Source organism: Ambystoma mexicanum, chromosome 11, assembly GCF_040938575.1.
Source record: "Ambystoma mexicanum isolate Mex_15411 chromosome 11, UKY_AmexF1_1, whole genome shotgun sequence".
Taxonomy (NCBI): domain Eukaryota; kingdom Metazoa; phylum Chordata; class Amphibia; order Caudata; family Ambystomatidae; genus Ambystoma; species Ambystoma mexicanum.
Window position 1 is genome coordinate 873004136 of NC_090934.1, and position 25602 is coordinate 873029737.

The 25602-nt window shown below is 42.8% G+C and overlaps 1 protein-coding gene across 5 annotated transcripts in view; it reads right to left on the bottom strand.

Moving 5' to 3' along the window:
* Positions 1-25602, bottom strand: part of ANO9 (anoctamin 9) — a 640562-nt gene that overhangs the window by 16053 nt on the left and 598907 nt on the right. For 3 of the 5 annotated variants that reach the window (XM_069623929.1, XM_069623928.1, XM_069623930.1), the window contains one exon: positions 9710-9794. The exons of the other annotated variants lie outside the window; for them this stretch is intronic. In XM_069623929.1, coding sequence (XP_069480030.1) covers positions 9725-9794 — 70 coding nt within the window. In that variant the 3' untranslated portion in view covers positions 9710-9724. Of the gene's footprint in view, positions 1-9709; positions 9795-25602 lie in introns of those variants that run through there. 5 annotated transcript variants of the gene reach the window in all.

Sequence of the window (25602 nt, forward strand, 5' to 3'; positions counted from 1 at the left end):
GACTATGTACATTTGTAGGTTTTCACTTGGTGCTTCAGCGCCAAATATACACGCCCAGATACATTGGTGTTTGTTTTAACCAACCCCTAGAAAGTTGAAAGGCTAACCACCCACTGTGATTTAACCTCATGTTGGGGCGTTCGCACATAGATATTTGTACATGGTTGGTTTGTGGTCAAGAATTTGTTGTTATTAATACCAGCTACAACATTCATTCGCGTGTGTGCTTGCAGGGCATTCCAGCTACAGTAAACGTTTTTTTGGTCAGAGAACCTCTAGAAAATGCCAACACCGCGATTACACACCTTGTCAATAATAATATATGGTTGTACAGCTGCTGGCAACCTCTTTATACCTCCTTGCAACATCAGTTTAAACACATTCGGTTTGTAGACAGTATGCCCAACAGTCTCAACGGCGATCATTTACTTCCAGTTAGCATGGTGAATATGATCATCGTGAACGATTTGATGACGGAGGGGTGCCAGAATGCCGAGCTAGAGAAAGCCTTTACTCTATACTTCCACCACCGCAATCTAAGTTTTAGTTACATTGCAGAACCTGTTCAACACGAGCAAGAGTAACAGATCTATAATGCCAAATACTAGTTGCATAGTGTTATTTAAAACCCCCTGGGATAAACAACTAACCATGATAGCCTGTAAAATGTATAGTCTAAAACGTATGTCCTCATGGATGTTTTTGAAGATTCGACCATTAAGCCCTACGGATATCTTCTGCTTGATTTTAAAACAATCACTCTAGAGGATTATAGATTATGCACTGCTATATTCCTGCAGGGCTACCCGCTGTGTATATGCCAAAAAAGACATCTAAAAAACAACCTTACTCACATTACAGTGCCAGTAGCCAGTCGTGCTTTCACCATGTTGAAACACTGAGCTGCTCAAAATGCTTGTATGCGCCATCCCCTCAACCACGCAAGGCCATTCTAGCCATGGCCTCTGACGATCTGGTGGCTTCTATATTGGAGACTGCTCAGAACACTTTAAAGGGACACATACCCCTAGCACACTGTCAAATAGGTGTGTTGAAAAAGGTGGTCATCATGAATCTGGTCAATAAGCTAATATCGCTAAGGGCTAAAAGAAAAACAGTCTTTCAGGCTTGCAGATTCATAGGATCTGTATTTGGCATAGCCTTAATCACCAGCTCGCTCTGGGGTCATTGATGGAGCACACCCATAAAATGTATTTGGTGAACAACCAGCAGTTAGAAAGTCTGACAACCCCACGCCCCTGCCAGATTGGGATATACGCATGGTCGCCTCCATGGGTCTCGCCTCGGAAATGAAGGACATTTTAAACGGACCTGATTTACTGTCGCATGATAAAGCTGCCTTATATACTGATTCTGCATAAATACTTAAACTACGCCTGACACGTCAATGCAGAGAGATACAAACTAACTTTATACATGCCACCTGAGGAATCTGTGTGAAGGCTCCACCATGGCTAGATCAGGCTGCCGCTGATATGGTGAAGACCCTTAGCCAACGCTATAAACTTAACGTGGACCTATCGCTACATAAGATGGAACTTGCAAAGGATATGGCCGGCTAGATCGATATGGGTGAGTTTATTTACAGCAGCTGGGTTGTAAGGGGTTCAAACCTGCACAATATAGTGCAGGGTGTTACGAATGAACACCCAACATCTATATTAAATGCCCCATTGCTGGAACGAGTTCATGCATACGTTCGTGAATTTAAATATCCTGACATCCATGGTGGGTAATGTCACCCAACAACACCTTCTGGAGTGGCTATAATATGCTGCCCCCATTATTCTTCATCAACAACACAGCCCTCTAGATAGCCCTGTGAGCAGAACCTGTTGGCCCAGTCCCGGTGAGGGGTGGAATACCAGCTGGTTTAAGCAATATTTACCCACCCCCTCACAAATCTACGATTCCCCCATCAGTCATACTGCTGAAGCGCCTAGGTCGCATCAAGACACATGCCCCCTATATGATTATCCAATTAATGCACTCCTCCATCATTGTCTGAATGGATATGTTTCTTCTTTGCTATATTGGCATGTTTGTGGTATAACTTTCATTCTTTCTGTATTAAGTAGATCTTTTTTCATTTTTTATTAATAAATGTTTATAAATCGTAAAACCAACAGGTTCTTCATTACGTTTTATTATTTATTATGTATATTGACACACGACACACAATGATTAAAAAAAAAGTTATTTTATTGACATATGTATCACTGGATAGACAATCTGCATTAACATTTTTAACACACTGTGAATATTTTGTGACATCTATACACATTAGGTAATGTCTTGTTAACGAATCTTGCAGCCATTTGATTGTGTTGATTGGGATTGCTCAAATACATTTTCAAAACAGCCGACAGCGATTTCCATTCAGACATTTGACTAATACAAAAAAAACAGTGCTGACCACAGGTCACAGATTTAGAGTCTTGAATCGGCACAGTGGTATAACGTAAATACTTTGCAAGACTTTTCACATATTCCATTAAAACTCTGGCGTAAATGGGGTGATGCACGAAGTGTGCCAAACTATCAAACACTGTTAGCACATCCCACTCCAACCACAAAGCTATCCAATTTGTTGCACCTCTGGTCTGCAGATCGGTGTTCAACACCAGGCTAACCAGCCAATTCCTGGGCACTTGGGACATGTGTCGCTGGCATACACACCGTGAAATGTTTTCTGAGCTTGTTTATGTTATGATTATACAAAAATCCTTTCATCTGTAGAGTATCCATTAACTATCAAAAAGTATGTTTCTTTGTGCGTTGATCTCGAGAACCCTATCGAAAATGCTTCACACTAGCAGTGAGTGCATGGCTAGGTTTCTTTCAAACTTTATTTCAGCACTTATGTTTCTGCTCCTCATGAAGTTGAAATGACCCAATGATGCGTTGTCAGGTCTTCGATGGAAGGTCAATAGGGTATAGCTGAGAGCATACTGGTTGCGTGTGATTGAGACCCGTGCATCACACATCTGCCCTCCTGTGACTGCCACCAGGCTCATGTATTCCCTGATTATTTTCCGAACTCCAATGTTAGGAGCATACGCTTTGGCAGGGTTCAGGACACTGTCCTTATGCAGCGCAGCATAGTTCATTTTACTGTGTTTGACGTCAAAGTGATTTCGATCGTACGTTCCGGTCCCAGATACTGTTTTAACAACACCCAGGATGATAATTTTTGGAAGCTGGCCTAGGAATAGGTTGTCTTGACTGATGCCCCTGCTACCGGTAGAAATGCTGAAGACTTTAAGGGTGACTCTCCGCGAGAAACTTCACGTTACATATCGGCAGCACCTCTGCATAAGCTAATCTAATGGTCAGCGGAACGCTTATATGTTTGACGAATAAACTAGCCGATGATGACTAGTTTGTATTGGTCAGAGGCTGCGTTCATTAGACAAAAATCGGCTGTGTTTCTGGATAGTTTCACTTTAGAGGTCAACACTGTTGATCAATAGTTTATCCTGGAAGAAACGGTTAACGTGTAGATGGTCTAGTAAATTGAATACTCTACTGGTTCTGGTGTGAAGTGCTCTAATCACGAACCCCTTGTTATTGCCATCCAGAGCAGTGTTGTCAAAATGCCCTGCATTGTCACGATAAGGTCTCCTTTATCGCGATAATGAGCTAAGAGCTACTTATTCAGGACATTGTGGCTAGAATTTAGTAGGCTCTCTATATAGGCCCGGTAGGCATACATATTATTGCTCTGCATTATCTTTCAATCACCCAACGTCACATCTACCTGGTTGAAGATGGTGGCTATCGTGTAGGCGATCATTCCCACTCGTGCTGTACCCGCAATGTCGGTCCCATCCGCCTTGTTATTTTACAAGTTAGATGCAGCAGTGTGTTGTTCAAATCCAGATACATGTCGGTCAATCCGTACAAAGAACTCTATGTGGGATAGCGTCGATAGAGCTGCTAGAGGCGAGACCTCCATGTAGAAACTGTTATCAATGCTTTTTTAGGTCGGAGGTATGCTGAAGAGGTCAAGATCTGTTTTCACATATTCCCCAAAGGCTCTGTTTAAGAACGCCATTGTTCTTTAAAAGATATTCCCACCCTTGTGTCTTCTAGTGATAGCACGCTTCTTCTTCTTACTCGGCTGTCCGTGTCAGTTTTTTAAGGTGCTTTTTTGGTGGGTTTTCGAGGGGGCGTGCAGCAGGGACGCTGACCTCTTCCTCTAAATGCTCTTGCATGGTTTAAAAATGAGTCTTGAGTCGTCCTGGCTCTCCTTTTTCTGTTTGGCAATACGCCCATCAACCGCTGTTGTCACGCTTCCCATGACATCTTTTGCAATATTGGTGGCTGCCATTTTCATGTGCGGTTTAGCCAATTCAAAGCTACCACGTAGGAAGGGTATTGCTTGTCTGAAAAGACTTCTAAAGATACCGCTGAGCTCTGCACCATACATTATGGGGATTTCTGCTAAAATACGGCTGATCGCTGTAACTGGCCTGGTTAATGCAATATTCCATATAGGCCCCAGGGTCTCCATAGTTATACACCAAAGCCATTATAGCGTTGTTTTAGTAGACTTTCAGCTGGAGCGGTTTGAAGTACAACCTCTGCCAGATTTTTCAACATTTAAATTATACAAACTCCCCTGGTCGTCTCTTATCTGTATGTTGATGGTGTCAAAATGTTTTTTACACACAGGGGCATGCATAATCAGGCTTGTTGTATTGAATGTTCACAATATTGTTGTTTCCTTTATTCTCCATGGTTCTAAGCAGCGGGGCGTAGCTATCTCTCACCCTTCCATACTCCACCATATCGCTGTAAAGCAGTAAGCTATTAAAACCCCTGTTAATGTCGGTGCTGGTATTATCCCACGGTTCTTTACTTGCAGTGTGCTGCACGTATCCCAATATGTTGCGTAGTCTTCCCGCTTTTGAAAACCTAACCGATGCATCTGGATGGGCACCCAACTGTTGAATTTGTCGGGCCACCCTAGCAATTTGACTAGATGCTGTTTCCTGGCTCCATGCCATTTACTCTTTATGACTTTTTGGATTCTATAAACTCGCTGTTGGTCTTTAATGACTTTCAGGATCTCCTCCCTGTAAAAAACACCTTGAACACCCTTGCCCGAATAATCAATGTGTGTGTATATATATAGATGCCCTTCCTTTGAGTCTCTCCATCTACAATAAAAATCTCATTGCTGTATTTCTGCTCATAGCCCTTTGTAAAGACGGCCTTGTGTTTTGAGATCCGCACATGGTCACACTTTTTAAGGGGCACAAGCGTCGTCTTTTAAAAAGTCTTTCGCCGTACAGTTTTTTCCAGACCTTCAGGATATTCTGCGGCGTTCCATCAGCAGGGGTGGTTTAAATAGATCTATGATTCGTGTTATACACATTTATAAAAGCGGGTAATGCCTCCCCATATCTACGGTGTTTTGAGCTGTGAAAATTCGCCAGAACCGTGTTTTAAAAGTTTGCATAAAACAATCTACAATAGAGGCTTTAACTTCGGAGTGTGTTACGAAGTGGTGCACCCTGTGTTGCTTTAGAGGACTCTGTAGCGGCTTATTTAAAAACTCCTTACTGGCATCTGTCTGTAGTTTAGCGGGGGCTCAGCCTTTGTTAAATATGAGTTTAAAAGCCGTTGCCACGCTGTGACCCATCTTGATCTTTAAAGCCTCAACATAGGCCTGTTTTGAAAGAACGTCGATGGTGTCATGCATGCTGGACATATTACCTCTGGACCTGGAACGACATCTTCACGCAGAACGAGTTATGCTCATAGAACTGCTAGACCGTTCTATTCTAAATGGAGATTGTTTGATGCACTGCCGGGAAAACGACGTCTGCATTATTCACATCGTTAAATTCACGTGATTCAGGTTAGTCACGTGTGTTATGGCAGTACGTTCATAAGCAGCGTGGATACGTCGCTCGCTGCTTCTGATTGATCCAATATGGCGTTTGGTAGCTGAAACTCTTGATCTGCATCCTCACATTCTCTTCAGTTACTTCCTTGGTTTCTTCGGCGTGTTTTTCTCCACACGCAAATTCCTGGAGCTGCTGTCTGGAAGTCACAGGTTGGCCGCACTGTCTGCGTGCTCTTCAGTCGCGTGTATTCTGACACGCGGGTTCCTGATTTCTTCGCATGCTGCTTTCCTGACTACGTGAAGTTGGTCGCGTGTAAATCCCACACGGACACTGTTTCCAAGCGTGACTGTCCTGGGCTGCGTGTACTTTGTTCGTGGGTAATACACACGCGGACTCTGGAACTCTTCAGGTACGGCTGCTCTGACTGCGTGCACTTCTGTTTGCGTATCGCACGCGGTCTTCTCTTTACACGCTGCGGTCCTAGTTGCGTGTCCTTGTGTTACGTGTGAATCCTCACGCTTGCAAGAGCGGCTGTCCCGGCTGCGTGAACTCTGTCGCGTGTAAACCTGCACACAGACTTTTGAACTCTGTTGAAACGTGTAATTGCACACGCATACTGTTCTTTACTTTGGAGTGAATCCCTGGCACCTGTGATGAGAAAACGGGTGGACTCATTTCATCATATTTCTGTTTCTACGTGGGAAAGGAAGTATTTCTTTTAAAAGGTGATTGTGCACAGTACTTTGGATGCTATCCTGTGGTGCACCAACCCGGTATCTAGCGTGAGCCTCGTGCCATTCGGGATAAGTCTCCCTTACTAACCTTCCCTTCCTTTTTGTTGTGTGAACTCCAGGATTTCTTCAGAGACTTTGGTGGAGACTTCAGTTCTAAGCCCACAGGTCAGTGTTGTTAATTAGTGATATTGCTGTTCTATAGTTAGTTGATTTGGGACAGTTTCTCATGATACTTTATTTATCCTAGGCTGACTTCCTACAAAGCTCCCACGCCCTTTCCAGTGATCCCTCTCTCTGCCTGTTTCATCGGTCAGAGAGTGGTATCATTTGGATGGTCTAATTTGACTTCACTACTATCAAGTCGTGTGAATAAGGATCCGGAAGAGCCCTACCAATTGTATCCTTTTTGGTTACTATATCCTTTCAGAAGATACCTTGGTGATTTATGACAGATAGCAGCTGGAATGTAGTGAAAACCATTGTTGTCTTTGTGGAATTGACTCAAATCTATAATATCTGCCTGCCAATGTTGGTCGACTTTGGATACCACAGTCATTCATTGTTTAAAATGTTTTTTAGAACAATCAGTCCTACTGTAGGCTCCATTGTACATGCGATTACTGCACAGATACATTGCACACCACCGCCTTGATAAGCAAACATGTCAACATTCCATTAGGCATTTAAATGGATATCCTTTAACCCTGCCCACTTGGGTACTGTTTTCTCACTAATGTTTCTAACAGCCAGCGGACACAAGTTTCTAAACTGCTTCATTTTCATAAGGGGGTATCCGCTGATTCTATACCCCATAATGTTTTAGACGCGCATTGTTCAGTCCCTACACCAATCCTTATCTTTGTCAGCTGCTGTGTCAAGTGCAGCACATCTACTAGACGTTTAGGGATCAACACGCAACATATTTTACAGAGCAAATTATCTATGCAAGATATTTCCAAATGTTGGTGAGCATCCTGCTGGGGATCATCAATTTTATGTCTGTAGCACCATCTGTAAAAGTGTTTATTAAACACGCCCCAGCCCCTATGTCCGTAAACCCTTGTATGGTCCAAATATCAATGCGGGAGAGAGCCGGTGTGTCCGTATCGGTCTCCATTATCAAGCTATTCCTCACACAGACTGTTATCCCCCAGGCTTCCAATTCATTTTGAACAGCAGGGTACAATGAATAAAAACATTGTCTTTAATGCTACCGGTCTCCGTTAGCGAAACACATTCCTTAAATAGGCGATTGTCAGGATCCACCGGGTTCTCAAGTTGGTTTGAGAAGCAAACACAATAAATATTGATAGTTCCTACTACAGCTTGGTGCTCATCACCCCCAAACTCAGGGCCCTGTTTTTCCATCAATTCCCCAGGGGGCTAGATCAGTCCCGGGCATCACCACCTGCAAAACTCTAGATTCACAGTCCATCCCGGTCTTCGGAGCCCCCACTGGCTGGTTGCTCCAAAACCACATTGTCGTTGTCCCAAAACTCTTCAGGTTCTTAGTCAGCCATTAAAAAACTGGGCATCTTCCATGAAACACATGTGTATAGGTGCGCTATAAATAAGATATCATATCAATATCAAATCCGATCATACACCATAAAACAATCAGAAATATGACTATCGTCATAACACCTAGGATTTTTCCCCTCATCGCAACTGTAGCTGTTCATAATCATCATTTTCTGAATAGCCCCAGGAAAGCTGAAAGAGCACCCGTATTTCCCAGGCCTACCACAAAGGATATATACCCGGGTTGCAAGCCCCTCGCCCACGCCATCATAGCCTTAGGGCTGTCACTTTAGATCAAAATGTATATCAAACATTCTTTGAATTCTTCAAATATATCAAATGTATATAAACATTATTGGGGTGCAATAAAATTGCTATCAAAAACTTTGGAGGGCTTATCAATTTGATATGAAATGTATATCTGCTTCCTATCGCAGCGGGCGGAACCCATGTGTGATGTCATCACTGCGTCAATGTGAAACCCTAGATTCACAGTCCCTGTCTTCAGAGTTCACTTCGCTTTCAGCTCTAGACTGAGAAATATGGTTGAGCGCTGCTCCCATTTATATATAGATTTTATATAAAACTTATATTCACTTTATATCAAAACTGATATAAATTATAACACACTTTATATCCAATATTCATTAGATATCAAATTGATATAAAAAGAATTTTTTTTATATCAAATTTATAGTAAGTTTATATCAGAGCCTATCAAAAGGGGGAGGGACCACCTGTCAAAATGTTGACTTGTGCAAAAGGGGACCCCTTCTACTACTAATGTTCATGTAAAATGGTGGTGCATGTCGTTCATAGATGGAGCGATTTGATTGGTTATTTCTGATTAAAAAACAGGGATTCCTCCATGCTCACTAGTTGCATGACTCCAGCAGTCTGCGGTCAACTTCTTAGCGGGACAAGTGGTGTTTGGCCACATGAGATTGAGGAGTAGCAGGTCTCTGGTGTCCTTAGATGTCTGTGGCTACTTTCATGCTACATCTAAAATGTACATGCAATAATCATACATTGCTCCCACATTTGCATGGATTACACTCTCTGGCATAAGAGTCCCATTAATGGACCTTCTAATTTTGCCCTGCAAAATCAGCTTGAAATTATTCTGAAAAGTTTGAATAGCTGAGAACATTCAGAAGCTGCAATGATTTAACCTAAAAGTATAACTTTCAAATTGTCAGTAATGTCATTGATTTAGATCTAAACTATCACTTTCAAATATTAAGCCAAATTATTGATTTGGCCAAAAAGAGAAGCCTACAAAAATCATCAAATCTATTGATTTGTCCCCAAAATGTCAGTTTGACAATCAGTAACATGATTCATTTGGCTAAACATTTTTAGCTTGACTTAATTTGGTGCCAAAATATTGGTTTGGAAAATTCAGTGATATTGCTGTATTGATTTGGCCAAACCATAGAAGTATTGAATAATCCATGAACCAATGCATTTGGCTCCAAAATTTCAGCTTGAAACATTCAGAAGCATTATTGATTTTCCCCAAAATATCATAAAATGTTCAATACAATAATTGACTTGAACTTTTCGCTTCTGCTGCACCCAACCCAGCTCTTACCTGGTGCCGTTAGGAAGAAACGGGGCCCATGCCGTGGGCCATGCCGAGTCAGGTGATGGCTCATAGCTGCAAAATTGTCAGTACACTTATGTGTGACATTTATGACAAGGGTGGTGAAGCATAATTCTTAAAAAGAAATGTGTTACTTGTGAAAATGTCTTTGATACCTATGCACTCTCACCGTTTGGTGGGGAGCAGTCAAGATTATGAGAAGTACATTTGCCACTTTGTACCTATCACATTTGCCCTTTTAAACCCCATTCATATTTAGCAAATCTGTTGGGAGATGTCACATAGCTCTTTGACCAAAAGGTCTTTTCAACATTTAAATTGTAGAATTTGTGCATTGGCATTTTATACTTACCGCCCCATGCTTCAAGTCTTTCATTATCCTCATCGTAGCCCCGGTGTGACCTCCTCACATTTTATCCCCATTCCAGGTTGCCTCTTATATTCTGAGATTCCCCCTGCCTATGTCTTCCTGTTCGTTACCATTTGCCACTTCCCATCCCACCCTGCTTCAGTCAGAGACAGAGATGGTGGAGGGGGGGCGTGATGAAGAGAGACAGAGACAGAGAAAGAGAGAGCGAGACTGGGGAAGAAAGTGACATGTAACCAGGTCTAACTATTATCACTCATCCAGCTATGTAAGCAGTTGAGCAAGGCGTTGCCCTAGCAAAACGGGAACAAAGGCAACCTTAGGCTAAGAGCAATGGAAGGGCAAACAATGAGTTTAGTGAAACCATTATATTCTGCAAATATTGTTTTGGAGGAATTTTGTGATTGACAAAAAGCATGGTAGGCATTCTCTAAATAGTGAAGGAGGCGGGAATGGCTGGAAAGAATGTCTAATTGGAAATGATTTTGATTTGGCCAGGGTGAGGTAGAAGAGGACATTTGTTTGTGAGCCATTACTTTTAACTGTGCTTGGCTAGACGGGCACATTTATCGGATTATGAAAAATACATTTTTCAATGCATACTTTCCTGAAAAATCTATTAGGGAAAATGCATTATGAAAACTGTCACATATCGAGGTTCCATTAAATTTGAGTTTGTTGCTGTTTTTTTAGTTTACTTTAACACAATTTTGTAAACTATTTTTTTTTACCAATACTACTCCTATTACTGCTACTATTATTATTAATAATAATAATAATTAGAAGAAAACAAAAAATAATAGTAATAATTAGTCTTATAGTTGAAATTATTTTTAGTAGAAGTATTTTAGTATTATTATTATTATTGGTAAAACCATAATAATACTGATAGTAAAATGATGTAACACCTGCATCATGACTGCCCATGATGACGATGGCATGACGACAGTCGGAGTCGCACCAATGCCCCCTGGTGGCTGGTGTAAACATTCTGAGTCATGTTTCACATCAAGCTATTTTAAAGACGTGAAATCTGAGGTAGGCCGCTATCCATCAGAAGCTCTGTTTTCATTTGCCCTCTCATCCCTCTTTTTTTAGTGTTCATGGTTCATGTGAATGTGTTATTTGCCTTCACTTTCCTACACATTTTTTGTTAATATACATTTTTCATTTTCCCACTCACCAGGATTCACTCTTCTGTCTCACACATGCCAGTATACATAAACAATGCTGTAATATATTGCTCCTTTACTCTAGAATGTATATGTGCCATTAGGTACAATTAATGAATCCAGGGTTCCATTACCCTAAACCTACATTACCGTTGAAGGCATATGTGACACCATGCATAACTAAATACTGTGCTCCATACCCTGAATGTATAGGTGCCACTAGGTATATCCAACGACTCAGTCCTTCCAGGGATCCTTTACCCTTGAAACTATGGCATTGCCAGGCGCCTACCTCCTAGACCGTTTACAGCTATAAGAAACAAATAACTCATTATTACCTGTACTACCGTCAGTGTAAACAATTACTTGTAAGTTAGGATCCTATGAGATATGCCAACCATACTCCCTGTGCTAGCATTTAATATTATGGCACATCTATGTGCTCATTACCTAACTGCTAGTGCCTAACTAACTTATCCTATGATGAGTGACCTCTCATTCCTAAATAGGGCCCCCACATAAGTGGAGTGCAATAGCCACGCTATCCTTTGCCACTAGCCCTCTACATGCCCTACACACATAAGTCTATACTAACTATGGCTCGACAAACACCTCAAAACTTCGACATACCACCTACTAGTTTCCTTCCCATGCTACAACTCAGCAACCCCTTAATGAAGCCTGGGAATGGGACTATAGCTAAAACTGAGAAAGGCACTACTCCCAAAATAGATTGCCTACTCACTCCTTTGCAATGGATTATGCAATATCATAGCCGACCCACCCCTAACCAACCCTGCCCAGTGTACATCTGAAACACCAGACTGAGATATTGATTTCTCAAGTCCACACCACAAAAAAGACCTAGACCAACGACTCTAACCATGTATAAATCTATCTTCGCAAACAGGTCGAACTCCACAACACAACCTAACCTGTCCAACTCAAACCACAACACCTCAGCGCATCTAAATGATTTTGAGACACCCACAGCCATTAGGAACTATCAACTTACCCTTGGCTGCCAAAACTCCTAATACTCCTAAAACTCTCATAAATATACGCATCAAAGGTGCACTTATCAACACCAGATCGCTCGTTGCCCATGCTCTAGATATTGCTGACCTTATCCTCTACAACAATCTGGATGTCTTGGCAGTGACAGAAACATGGCTTCAAGCCATGGCAGGACCCACTCTCTCCCTGACAACTACACCATCCTTACGACAGACAGAGAAACCACAAGAGGTGGAGGAGTAGCCATCATTGCTAAATATGAACTTGGTCTGGGAGAGCTACCCAAACAATCGTTTCCATCAGGTGACCTTCTATCCGTTAAACTTCCTCTTACTGCCTCCCGCACTAACAATCCACCTCATCTACAGACCCCCACGTTTCCCACCACTTCTTTCGAGGATGACATCACACAGTTCCTAACACAGACGACAAAACCCAATTCCCAAATCATGCTGCTAGGAGATTTAAACCTAGGCTTCAATGACAATAATGACGATAACGCCCTTGCCTTAGCCAACACCTTAACCAAACTTGTCTTCTCTCATAGGATTAAAAACCATACACATTGTAAAGGTAGAACCATTGACTGGCTGGCCGACCTCTACTGTGACACGAAGATCCTCTCCAACATGCCATGCGGCTTGTCGGACCTTCATGTCATATGTTTCGCAATCCAGGATAAACCCCTCGCAAACACTGCCCTGAATAAAGCACCACCAGCATCTACAAGGTGCAAACGTAACATCACAGCTGATAAGCTACTGCCACTATTGTCACCCATTACTAGCAATACTAACTAAAACAGCTCTGACCTATCTGCTTTAGTCGAACTGTATAATCACACTATCCTACAAGCCGTAGGTAAAGTAGCTCCACTCAAAGTGCGCAAAGCAAAACCACTCACACATCTAAATACGTGGTACACCACTAGTCTCAAAACCCTGCATAGTGAAAAGAGAGCTGCTGAAATGCAATGGAAAACAAACCCAACGGACTCAAATAAAGAAAATTTGCCACTGCCTCCGATAACTACAAAACAGCCATCTTGCAGACTAAAAGCTCTACTTATAATGAAAGAATACCGAACGCCAACTCTGGCACTAAAGAACTGTTTGCAAACCTCCATGAATTAGAATCACCTGTGACACCACAAGAATCCAGCACCAAAGATGCAACATGGTGCACAAAACATAGTGAATGCCTAACTGGGCAAAATTAAACTTCTTTAAAATAAAATTGAAGCAAAAAACTGAGTTTACCACCTAACATTCAATTTGCTAAACCTATGGAAGTCCCCCTAAATCAGATCACTCCATTCGAATTCACATCTGTAACCATAATGGAAGTAAAACAAATCATATCTGGCCTCAAACCATCTAGATGCCAAGGTGACATTTGCACAGCCTCAGACATGAAAGACGCGGTGGAAGACCTAGACTCTTTCATCAGGTCATTTATTAACGCCTCTTTCGAATCTAACACTGTCCCAACCAACCTGAAAGATGCTTGGGTCCTCCCTCTCCTAAAAAACCAACATTGGACTCAAACATTCCTACAAACTACCGGCCTATCACGACTGTCCCATTTTTACTGAAAATACTGGACAGCGCAGCTTACCTGCAAATTCAAAATCAAACAATCTCTTAGGCCTTCGTCAATCAGGCTTTAGACCAGGACACAGGACTGAATCAGCCTTGATAGACCTTAAAGTGCAAATGGACAAAATCAAAGATAATGGCAACTTAGCTCTCCTACTCCTGCTAGAATAATCTGCGGCCTTTGACCTATTCGACCATAAAGTACTGTGTAACCATCTGACTATGGAGGCACACTCCTCTAATAAAACATCGGAATGGATTCAAACCTTCCTCTCCAACAGGACCATGAGGGTCTTCACACCGTCAGCTTCTGCCGAGCCAGCCTCAGTGGACTGCAGAGTCCCACAGGGTTCCTGTGTCTCACCCACATTACACAACATCTTTACAAAGCCACTAGTTGACCACCTGGACAATTTGGGTGTCACCTACACTAACTACGCATATGAAACCCAAATTCCATTCCCATCACTGGCTTTTATGATGTTGATTCAAAAAAACCTTAATGACACGTACCAAACTATTCAGGCGTGGATGGCTATCCAAGGCCTTTGCCTTAATAATGACAAAACTGAGTTACTTCCCATTGGTTCTCAGAACCAACTAAAGAAACTAGACACCCGGTTTAAATCATTCAATATCGATAATATTAACATCAAGGTCTCCAAAGAAGTTAAAACACTTGCCATTTACCTGCACTCAACCCTCACGCTAGCTAAACAAGTTGACGCGACTACCTCGGCAACTGCCTACTCCTCTAAACTCATCAATGCCTGTAAACCCTTTCTGTCACCCGAGAGTTGTTTGACTCTGGCCAGAGCCCTCATTGTCTCCAGTCTCGATTATTGCAATGCCCTTTATGTTGGAACTAACAAACGGAATTTTAAAAACTAAGTTCTACAAAATGATGCTCTGAGAGTGGCTCTTAATATACTGAGGAATAACCACATGCTGCCAGACGTAATGCCCACTGTCTCCCGATGCATGACAGGATAGTGTTTAAAACACTCTCCCTAACGCATAAGTGCCTTTCCAAAGCAGCTCCTAGATATCTTTCTAATACATTTACAAAACATACCAGCCTAAGACCCACCCGGTCAACACATAGCTATCTCTTAAACATACCGGGATTTAAACTACAAAAATCTGGAGGGACTAGTTTCCTAGTCCAAGCTGCGAAAATCTGGAACTCTATGCCCCTGACCTTAAGAGCAGAACCATCTTACAGGACGTTTAGAAAAAAATGGAAAATGTGGCTTTTCCAACAAGAGAGTTAACGTATAAAGACTACCCTTTATCACTAAATTGCACTGCATGTATCTGTATTGATCTACCCATCAATGTATCTACTTGTAAGGATTGACAACTCATGTAAATACTATGCATCATTTCTGCTAATTATGTTCCCTCTGTTTTTACTTTAATTGTGTAACCCATCATTGCAATAATGATTGTTAACTCACTCTGTACTGCTGTAACTGTTTTGATGTTAAGAATGCACCCAGATACCCCTGGGTTAGGTGTGTGATACAAATACCCAAATAAATAAATAAATGTCATTTTTGGCTGATACAGCAAAAATCTCTAATCTTATCTGTGGATTTGGGGGAGCCAGAGAATTCATGGGTAAGGCTAAGCGAGAGCCAAGCCAGTAGATTCAGGTTTTCTCTTACGGCTACACATGAGTTGAGTCAGCAAGACAATATACGTGGTATCCTGCCTCCCGATGTCCCACCATTCAGGACCCATTGTTACGCTCACCTGGTTCCCACAGGGGCGTCGATCCGAACTGGACAGCTGCAGTCTCCACCAATGTGAAGCGTAGTGCTGAGATGACGGACTGGACTGGCCTGCCTAGCTTCGTTTGCTTGGCCCGTAGGAATATTCTTCTGCAAATGGAGAAAGGGAATTAACCACCCGTGGAGTTGAGCGTTAACCCCCCCCACTCCGCTGTTCTCCCCACTGATCACCTTTGATGTCCCCTCTTATAGTCTCAGCTGATGGTTTGGAAAGATGAGCTCTCCATCCTGCATTGAGCGCAGGGGCGCGTAGATAACCAGTTGCTTCACTGGCTCAAAGGAAATGGTGAGTTCCAGAACAATATTGACTCAGATTCCCGGCAAGACGCCGTAATTATGTAGTTCGTAAGAGTTCAATTGTCTGACTTTCACTCTTGTCCGATTCCTTGCAGGTTGCAGCTTGACCCTAGCGAAGAGTTCCTCGTGGCAACCGGTAATATTCAGGTAAGTATTTGTATTATCCAACACAGTTCGATAAAATAATGTCAATATGTAAGCTGTTGCTTTCTCCCTTATTCAGGCGCTGAGAGAAAGTATGAAGTCTCAGGGAATAATGCCTCCAGCGGTAAAATCAGTTAAGTCTATTGTGGAGAGGAGGTTTCTCCTTGTTTGTCCCTTTGTTTCACCTTGCTGTCCTTTTGTTTCCCCTTAGGGGCCGGGGTTCAGCGAGGATGCAGTGGAAGCTGCGCCGACCCGAGAAGAGGAATAGTACCCCCGGTGGTAAAATCAGGTAAGTCTATGGGGGGTAACTAATGTTGCCTCTGTGTATTCCCTTGGCTCACCTTGCTGTTCTTGTCTTCCCCTTAGGTCCCGGAATGCAGCAGGAAAATTCAGAAGGATGCGGTGGAATGTGAAGACGCTGCGAAGGCCGGTGAGTCCAGCGCGGCGCTGCAGCAGGCGAGGCGACGCGCAATAATTAATTTCTTTCTTCCAGTTCGAAGGCGCAATGGATCAGGAATTCAGGTAAGGATCAAAGGTATTGCTCTTGTTCTAACCTTTTCTCCTTCTTTCTCCCTTTTTCTAGGAGCTCCAGACTCGAGGCGGGCATGGCAGAAGACTGGATACAGACTTGCAGGCACGGTGAGCGTTACGCTGCTGGATGCAGAATAATGCGAAGCGTGTACTGCTCTTCGGGCGTGGTTTAAATAGCCTCCAAAGTAGTCCCAGGTAAGTATTCCTCCCCAGCCCCACCCGAGTAAAAAATAGTCCCTAGGTAAAGTAGTCCCTTCCAAGCCTCTTTTGGCTTAGGGCTCTTGCAGCATGGTCTGCATCAGGTAAGTTTTAATCTATGAGCCTGGCGGCTATGGCGCCAGGGCTGACTCTCCATATGAGCCTGGCGCCATAGACGCCAGGACTGCACCCAAATATCCCCTAGCAGGGGTTGTTGGGCTTGCTTGGAATAACTTGATGCCTGCTTCCGGGGTTGCTGGACTTGGTCTGGATCCCCGGGGGTAGGCATCATGACACCCATACCCGGCTTCCTGCACCCAATCCCACTCTACAAGAGCACCAGACCCCTGGTTGGCATTCTGCCTTGCCACCCACTCCCCCCAACAACAAGGACACCTACATCACAACCTGCCACACTTTCTCCTGCCACCATCACAGAGGACGACTACCTAGCATCATGTCTCCTCCCATAAAGAGAGACCCCTTAATGGCATTGACTGCTTCATCCACCTCCAACACCATGCAAGACCTCTATCCGGCATGTTGCTTTCCCCCCACATTCCCACTAAGCTCCCACAAAAAGCACACGACCCCTATCTGCCAAAACATTAAACACATGTTTGAGCATTTGTGACCTTCTTACCTTTGTTGTGTGTTCCCACATTTGTCAGGCCTCTTTAAGGGAATTCAGGCTTGCTTCCTCCTTATCACTGTTGTTGCCTGCTCCATTGTTGATTTTCAGGCTTAAAGGGAGGAAGAAAGCCTAATTCCACAATAAAAAGAGACCAAAACGTGTAAACTAACAACAATGCCCATCGGGTTCCAATGTGGCTCTGCTGCAAGGTAAGAGGGTTTTTTTTCCTAAGGTTTCTCCTTGCACCAGATGACCTGGCAGGACTTGTCTTGTGTTTTGGCCAGGGAGCGGCTCCTATCTCGAGTCGAGCTGGAGCCAGCAACTTTTCCCAGGCCAGTCCTAGCCCTGCCTGGCTTTCCCACCTTTAGTTCAGAGTAAATTATCTCAGATGCTATGGCTTTTGTGTCATCTTTGCTTGTTATTAAAAGGCAAAATTGACTGAGAAACATGTGTACCATGTGTTTGAAAGCAAAGTGGTAGGTGGAGGAACCAAAAACTATTTCTTGAACCGTAAAAGTTATTATCATGAAAGTTTACTCTAGCTCAGCACTGTTGTCAATTTGTATCCTATGTCTAAGATGACCAACTTTGATGCCTTTTCTTAGTAGTTTTCAATGCCTGCTGCTCATTTTAACTTGGAAATAGCAGAGTAATGATGTGCCAAATTGTATCTATCGTCCCTTGCACAGCATATTTATGAGTTGGTTGGCTGCGATGATTCTGGACAAAGGTTATGGTCCTAGGATCTGGCATTCGATGTACATGCACCCTGATAGCTGCGTTCACTGCTTATCGGCAGGCAGGAGATGTCAGAACCAGACCCAAGGATATTACAGGGTTTCTGCTGATCATAGTAATGCCAAAAGACCTGCAGATCAGGGTGTCCTGTATTTCAGAAACAGACTTGTTCTGAGGTGTGAAAATAAACTGTGCTGCAAAGGTGTCTTCAATACAATGAACTAAAGGCAAAGCTAAGAAAAATCAGTTTGATTTGTTGTAAACACACAGAACTCCTATGGGTACTACTATGATTAAGCCTAATCTGACTGTAGAAGGAAGTGCGACAAGTCATCCACCACCAATAGATAGAACATTTTTGTGTCCTAGAATGAAGGGTACTCGCCCATTATTTAGCCTCTCTGCTGCCGTTCTTAGCCTGTGTGGGCTGTTCCTGGCCTCTCCTTAAAGGGCACTGAATGCAGGAAGTTACTGAGAACTCCGTACAGGGATAATTAAGCCCAGTATTAGTTGGGACACTCGTTGAATGGTAGTCGTGCCCAAACATCTTGCTAAAGTCTGGAGAGGTTCTCTCCTGTGGCTTTATCCCTGAACTGGGACATGCTGCAACTGATTCTTCTGAGCTTCATAACTAAGCCAAGGGCAAAATGAACATATGTACGTATGAGGACACACGCTGATTGTTTTCAATTCGCTTAGTCAACAGATTCTGTCCCTTTATTGCCATACTTTTTGCAAAGGGCAAAGGGATTGCAAAAGGCATTTTTCTGTAGCGGTCAGGGAGACAGAACCTCATGTTCAGTTCATCAACCTTATGAGTCGGAGGCATGCTATTCATAGCATACCCACTCTCTATTCTCTCTCAGGTGTTTGTCAATATGTCATCTGTGGCCATAGAGTTAGGCCTTGATCTGCACACATTCGGACTCTTTGTTTGTTTGCTGATAACTACTATGTGCTTCACCTTTATCCTTTCGGCAATGAGGACGAGAGTGCCCAGGAATATTTGATGGTTTAAAATAAATTACAGAGATGTTTCAGGTGCTCTGTGCAAGACCCTAACTACCAGATCAAGAATAATCCCAAATGTAGTTCCTCGGAACCCAAAGAACTACCCAGGCACTCCCAAGGGGATTTTCTCCCTTACAAATGATCATTCAGATTATTAAATGATTCAGAAAAATATGTAAATTCACCAATTGTTCTTATGGTTTTTATTGTAATTCAGTATGATATTGTTAAATGTAGCTCCTAATGAAAGCGCATAGCCCCTTGTGTGTAAGGAAGTCTTCTATTATAAAGTACAAATAAACAAGATAAATGACTGGTTACAAAAGAAGACCCAAGAAATCATTTTACATAATTCATGCTCAAAATCAGTTTGACAACATCGTGTCCCACATTTCTTTTCTTGTATGATAGTCAAAGCACAGGAGTACTCTTTTACAAAATTAAAGTGATGACTCATTATTCCCTCCTGTGTTAACTATGTGTTTCGGGAATCATGCATCCCTTCGTCCAACATGTATCCCTTCGTCCAACATGTATCCCTTCGTCCAACATGTATCCCTTCGGGCAACATGTAGCTAAAAGCTGAACTGTTAGTGAAGTTTCACATAAAGATGACAACGCTCTTGTAGATAACCCACAAATGCCATTGACTACTCCGTGCACTTCAAGATATTCAATGGATAGCCGACAGTGGATTATATCTCTCGAAAAGGTGATGCTGAGTGCGGGGCAAGAACGGCTGCCACCTTTTCGAGAGGTATAATTAATTGTTGGCTAACCATTTAATGAGAACCTTTACAGAGTTTCTATATCTTATTTTGTAACCCGTCATTTATCTTGTTTATTTGTACTTTATAATAGAAGTCTTCCTTACACGCAAGGGGCTATACACATTCATTAGTGTCGGGTATATTTTTCATTTTTATGTCAAATCTCCTTCACCTGTGAGTCCCCCAGCACTTTTTGCTGGACTTGTGGATTGTTTGTCAATATGACCTGGTGAGTGGGAACCTTTTTACCCACCGACTCACCCATTCGTTTACTCTATCCATAGGAGTCACTTTTGTGTCTTTTTACACTTTACTCTTGGAGTCATGCTTTCCTCCAACTGTTGGGCATCTGTAATTTACTTTTGCAGCACATAGCACCTTCTGTGCAGTGTTGCTGGGGAGTCCCTTGGGTGAACACATGTTCTCAAGGGTAGGGGGATACTTTTCATGCTTTCTACACATTTTATTTTGAGATCAGCACACACCACCTTATGTGGAGTGCAGAGGGGTTACACTGTATCCCCTTTCTCAGCGCTCCTGTGACATTTCTGTTATAGTGACAAGCATAGTTGAATGGCTGATGGCAGTGGACGTGTCCTACCGACTTTGTATCATTTTTACATGCAGACTGTGTTCACAGCCCTGGTAATACATAGAAGGGTCATCATTGGTGACAGTTTCCCTTTTTTTTTTTTTACCATTTCTTATTTGCTTGTCCTTTGTTTTTCCTTCTTCTACCATGCAGGTTCGGAGATATCCTTCTCGTGCTTTTGTCTTCATTGAGAATCCATTTAGAAGCCCTTCAAGGCGCAAGTGTGTCTGTGAGGACAGGAAGCACGGGAGGGTTCCGGAGATCGGCTGTTCTTTGTCTTCTGGTATGCCTGCCTGGAACCAGGTCCAAAGTTTGAATGTGGCATGAATGTTGATTGGCTGGGTTCCTAGATAAGAGGCTAGATTCCTGGTGCACAGATAGTCGACCACTGGGAATAAATCTGAAGAGGAGAAGATGCCTGCAGCTGCTTCCATCAACCAGAGATGCCTGCTGAGTGACCCCTGCTGCGCGGAACCATTCTTCCATGCGACAGAGGATCTCCGAAGAGGAGAACTCGTTCCTTTGGGCTGGTGAGCATAATGAGCCTTGAGACAACCTGCATTTTGCACAACGACCTGACCCTCCTGGGCTGCAAACCACCAATATCCTCGGACATGCAACCATCGTGCAGTGCATCTTCAGAAGACTGAATCCTGCGGAAACTTTGGTGGAGTCGAAATTCCACTCCTTGAAGTACCCTCACCAGAGTGATGGACCGAGAAAGCGAGGTGAAGCGACTGGACAGTCACATTTCTTCATCTGGTGTCTTGAAAAGGGCACCAAAATCACAGATCCACGAGAAGCTACAAAGAATCCTTTGCTGGGAGCCTCTCTACTCGACTGCTGCTGCAAAATGCCATCCAGTGTACCTTCTTTCATCAGAAAATCAAGAATTCTGTGACAAGGTCCTGCAGCTGCTACATCGGGAGGGCGTCCATCGGCATCATCTTCTTCACTGTTGAGGTACTGTGAGACTCGAGGTAAAACTTACCTAGAGTCATCCTTCTACTCCTTTGTTGCTGAGGTGGTAATGTGCACGTTTGGGTATTTGCCGATACACATTTGCCCAGGCCTAATGCTGGTGCGCATTCAGGGAGCTTTCTACAAAGTCCTGAACATTTTGTACCTACAAAAGCTTAGTACTTACTTGTTGCAGAAGAATCCTCTGGAGCGCTGACGTTTCTAGAGCGTGTGCCTTATCCTGTTCTGCCTACAACAGGCTACTGATGCCCAGTGTCCCCTTCTGACTCTGAGACAATCTCATACCTAGATAGGGCAGGACTGCTGAAGCCTGAGGCACCCTATGAAAGTGTTACAAGTGTTGAAATATGCTTACCTGCTTATGTTGGTTTGGTTCATTCATTCTATTCCTGAAATAGAATATGCTACCAAGTTTACTACAAAGTGTTTTCTGCTTACTTTGAATTGCATACTCCCCTTCAATAAGTCTTTTACACTGTGTTTTGCTTACCAGAAACATTGGATTGGTTTTCTATTATGTTTAATACGTTTATGAATAGTACTTCCTTTCTGAAGAATTCTCTTTGCCTGTGTTTATATATTGAATGAACCATGATTTGTATATAACTCCCGAGTGTATACGTGTTTCTTTGGACCATATGTATGCTACAGGTTCATTGCATACATCCTACAGCCCTCTCTCCCTCCTAAGATGAGCCTGGCCGCTCTGCCATAGCTACCATTACCTTGAGTGGTACAGGCCTATACTAAAGTTGGAGCTATGTATGCCCAAGGAGAGAGTCTTATAAAGGCCTAGGTTGGTGGACTTTAGAAAAACTCCCTAACAATTAGGAAGCTACATTTAGCAATATTATACTAAATTATAATCAAAGCCATAAGAACAATTGGCGAGTTTACGTATTCAATTGAATCATTTAATAATCTAAATGATCAAATGCAAGGGTGAATATCCCTGTTAGGAGTGCCCGGGTATTTCTTCATATTAGTGGCAGGGTCAGGTAGAGAGCACCTTTCATTATGGAAAACACCTTTAGCAATAGGGAAAGATGGGACTTTTTACTATAATTTGATTAAACAATCATTAACATGTCAGAAACGTGTCCGACTCCTTCCAACCCACCACAATACCTAAGAAACAATGAGACTGGGAAGGGATTTGGTCAAAAAAATGTCAAAGGCCAAAAAAAAAAAATGGAAAAACTCTTACAATTCAAACTTTCACATGCAGACTTTCGAAGGAGGATACTAAGTAGTGGTACAGCTACCCAGCCGTGACAATAAACTGATTTTCTACTGGCATGAACCATATAAATTTAATGGCCCATATAAAGTCACTGATGTGTTGGGGAACCTAAATTGTCGAGTCTATCATCTGAAGAAAACCCAAATATATCATGGAAAAACACACAAAGTCAAACAGGATGATCAAAATGTGACATACATATCCACTCGCGGGTAAGATCACGAAAGTCTGTGGGATCATCAATTGAAAGGAACTGCACAAATGCCAGAGTGTTTCTCTATACAACACAGTAAGGAGCGGAGAGTCTCCGTAAGCAGTATTACTGGTTACAAAAGCAAGGCTGAGTCAATTAACTGATAAAAGCAACTCTGGTAAAGGTAGCTTAACAAAGACTCTATTAAGTTCTAGAGGCCCAAATATAGGGAAAATGGAAGGAGGTACAAAAATGCTAAAACTGGGGTTCACTGAAAAAATCTTTATTTAGTGAATATTCCTTCCTGGTTGCATTGGTGTATGAGCTCAATGGGTTCTGGAGGTTCTGTGTAGAATTTGGGAAAGTTATTGGCCTCTCTGAATTTACCGCATAGCCTAAGTCATGCATCGATGAGCTAATTGAACAAATGTGGGCAATCTCGGATTCTCACCAATCTCAATCTAACCAAGGGCTACTGGCAGATGCAGTTCCAGCCGAGGGATAAGGAAAAGACCACATTTCCCACGCCACAAGGGTCTTCACATTTCGTAGTGTTACCATTTGGCTTGCACAGTGCACCCATTAACTTCCAAAGACTTATGGAGTATCTTTTACAAAAAATAGGGACTACAATGCAGACTATCCCAAAGCTAACATTATATATGGCCCAAATTGATAAATGCATTTGTAAAAATCACCCTTCGATAACCAGGCTTTACACCTAACCTTACCAAGTGTGCATGAACCACCCTATCAGCCCATTATCTCAAACATGACATGGAAAATGCAGTGATAACACCACAAGAATTCAGAGTGCAAGCCAAACAGAATCTTCTGATGCCAGAAAAGAAAACAGATCTGAGATACTTCTTGGGATTGATAGGTTACTACAGACTGTTTGTTTGCAGTGTTCCCTCCACGCCAAGTATCCTCACGAATATGCTGTCAAACAATGAACCCAAGCCTTCGAAGTGAGATGAACAGCCATTCAAAGGGTTTCTGGACTTGAAAGATGCATTGTGTAAGCTTTCACTCCTAAAGTATATTGATGTCAATCAACGTTCTACCTTATAGTCAGAAACCTACAAAAGTAGGTTTGGGAAGCCTTTTTTTTGCAAATTAGAGACGGAAGAAGAAAAAAAAACAGTGTTATACATCAGCAGGAAACTTCTACCGATATAGAATAGATATTCTATCATTCAACACAATGTTTGGTGATTGAATGAGGATGTGTTCTCTGCAGTATCATATACCAAGGATAATTTTGCCTCAATGATGGATCACAATCCATTAAGCCTGACTGGCTACAAACAAGAACAATGACAGAATATTAGGGTGATTTTTGGCATTACAACCCTTTCAGTTTGATGTCACCCATCGGGGGATGGGGAGGTTGTGAGCACAATACTTTCTCTTTGGCTTCCATCCTCCTTTTGAGGTGTCGTAGATTTGATAGCTAAGGAGAGGATATGTGGCAAAGTATCTACAACTGATCCCAAATAAGGGTGGCTCGAGGGGGGCAAAAAACATTAACATTGTGGCAGTGCCCCTTTCTTTTCTCTAACCAGGTGACTAGATCTGCAGCAACGCGGGTAAGAGGAAGGACGGAGAAGGATGTAGGAAGATGCAGTGTCCCACAGAGGTCTGAGACACAACAGCTAACTACAGCTGGCTAAAGAGGCTGAGCAAGATGTTCATGGCAGGAGCAGAGATGCCATCAGCAGTGGATATATGACACAGAGCGAGTGATGGAGACAGAGGATGGGAGGACCAGTGTGGATCCCAGAAAACGAAGGAGGTTGGAACCAACGAGAAGAGAGAGAGAGAGAGCTATAAGGGAAAGGGATCTAATGCTGGACAAAGAGAATGGGAGAGGACTAGGACTCTCGACTGAGTGATGTGCCTCAGATGGCAGAGGTACGGAGAGACTTCTGATGAGCAAGCTTGCAAATGCCGGAGAGAGGAATGAGTATAACATCAAAGAATAGAGAACCGGGACGTGAACATGAAATGAATACTCAAGAGAGAATGCCACCAAGAAGCGACTATGATAGACGCAGATGTGGGAGGTCTGGTAACAAAAGTAAGAGAAGTAAACCAAGAGCAGGAGATTGCCTGAGCAATCTGGGACGTATGGGAGTTCGAGTCACACGCTCATACCCTGCCCAACTCACCATGGCCATTTCAGCACATTTGGTGAACTGTTATTTTGCTGCACTTTTTCACAATATTTTCTAGTAGAGGTGAGGGTAAGGGTGTAGGGGGGCTTGCCCCAATACAAAATGCTACAAAAATGTTCAGTGAAAGTTAGAGTCATGCACTCATTGCATGCAGGACCAAACCAAGGAGATTATTAAACTTGAGAAGCATGCTGACTTCTGGAAGTGGAGTAACACTCTGATAGCATGCAGAACCAAGACAGGGGGTTTGCTGGAGTGAAGCAAAACGCTGCCCTCTGGGAATTCTAGATATATTGCAATAGCATCTGTACTGAAACTCGGAGAAGGACATTAATTGAAACGCTGCATACAGAAAAAAGAGCGCAACATAATGACATCAACAGATTGAACCGTGGCATTC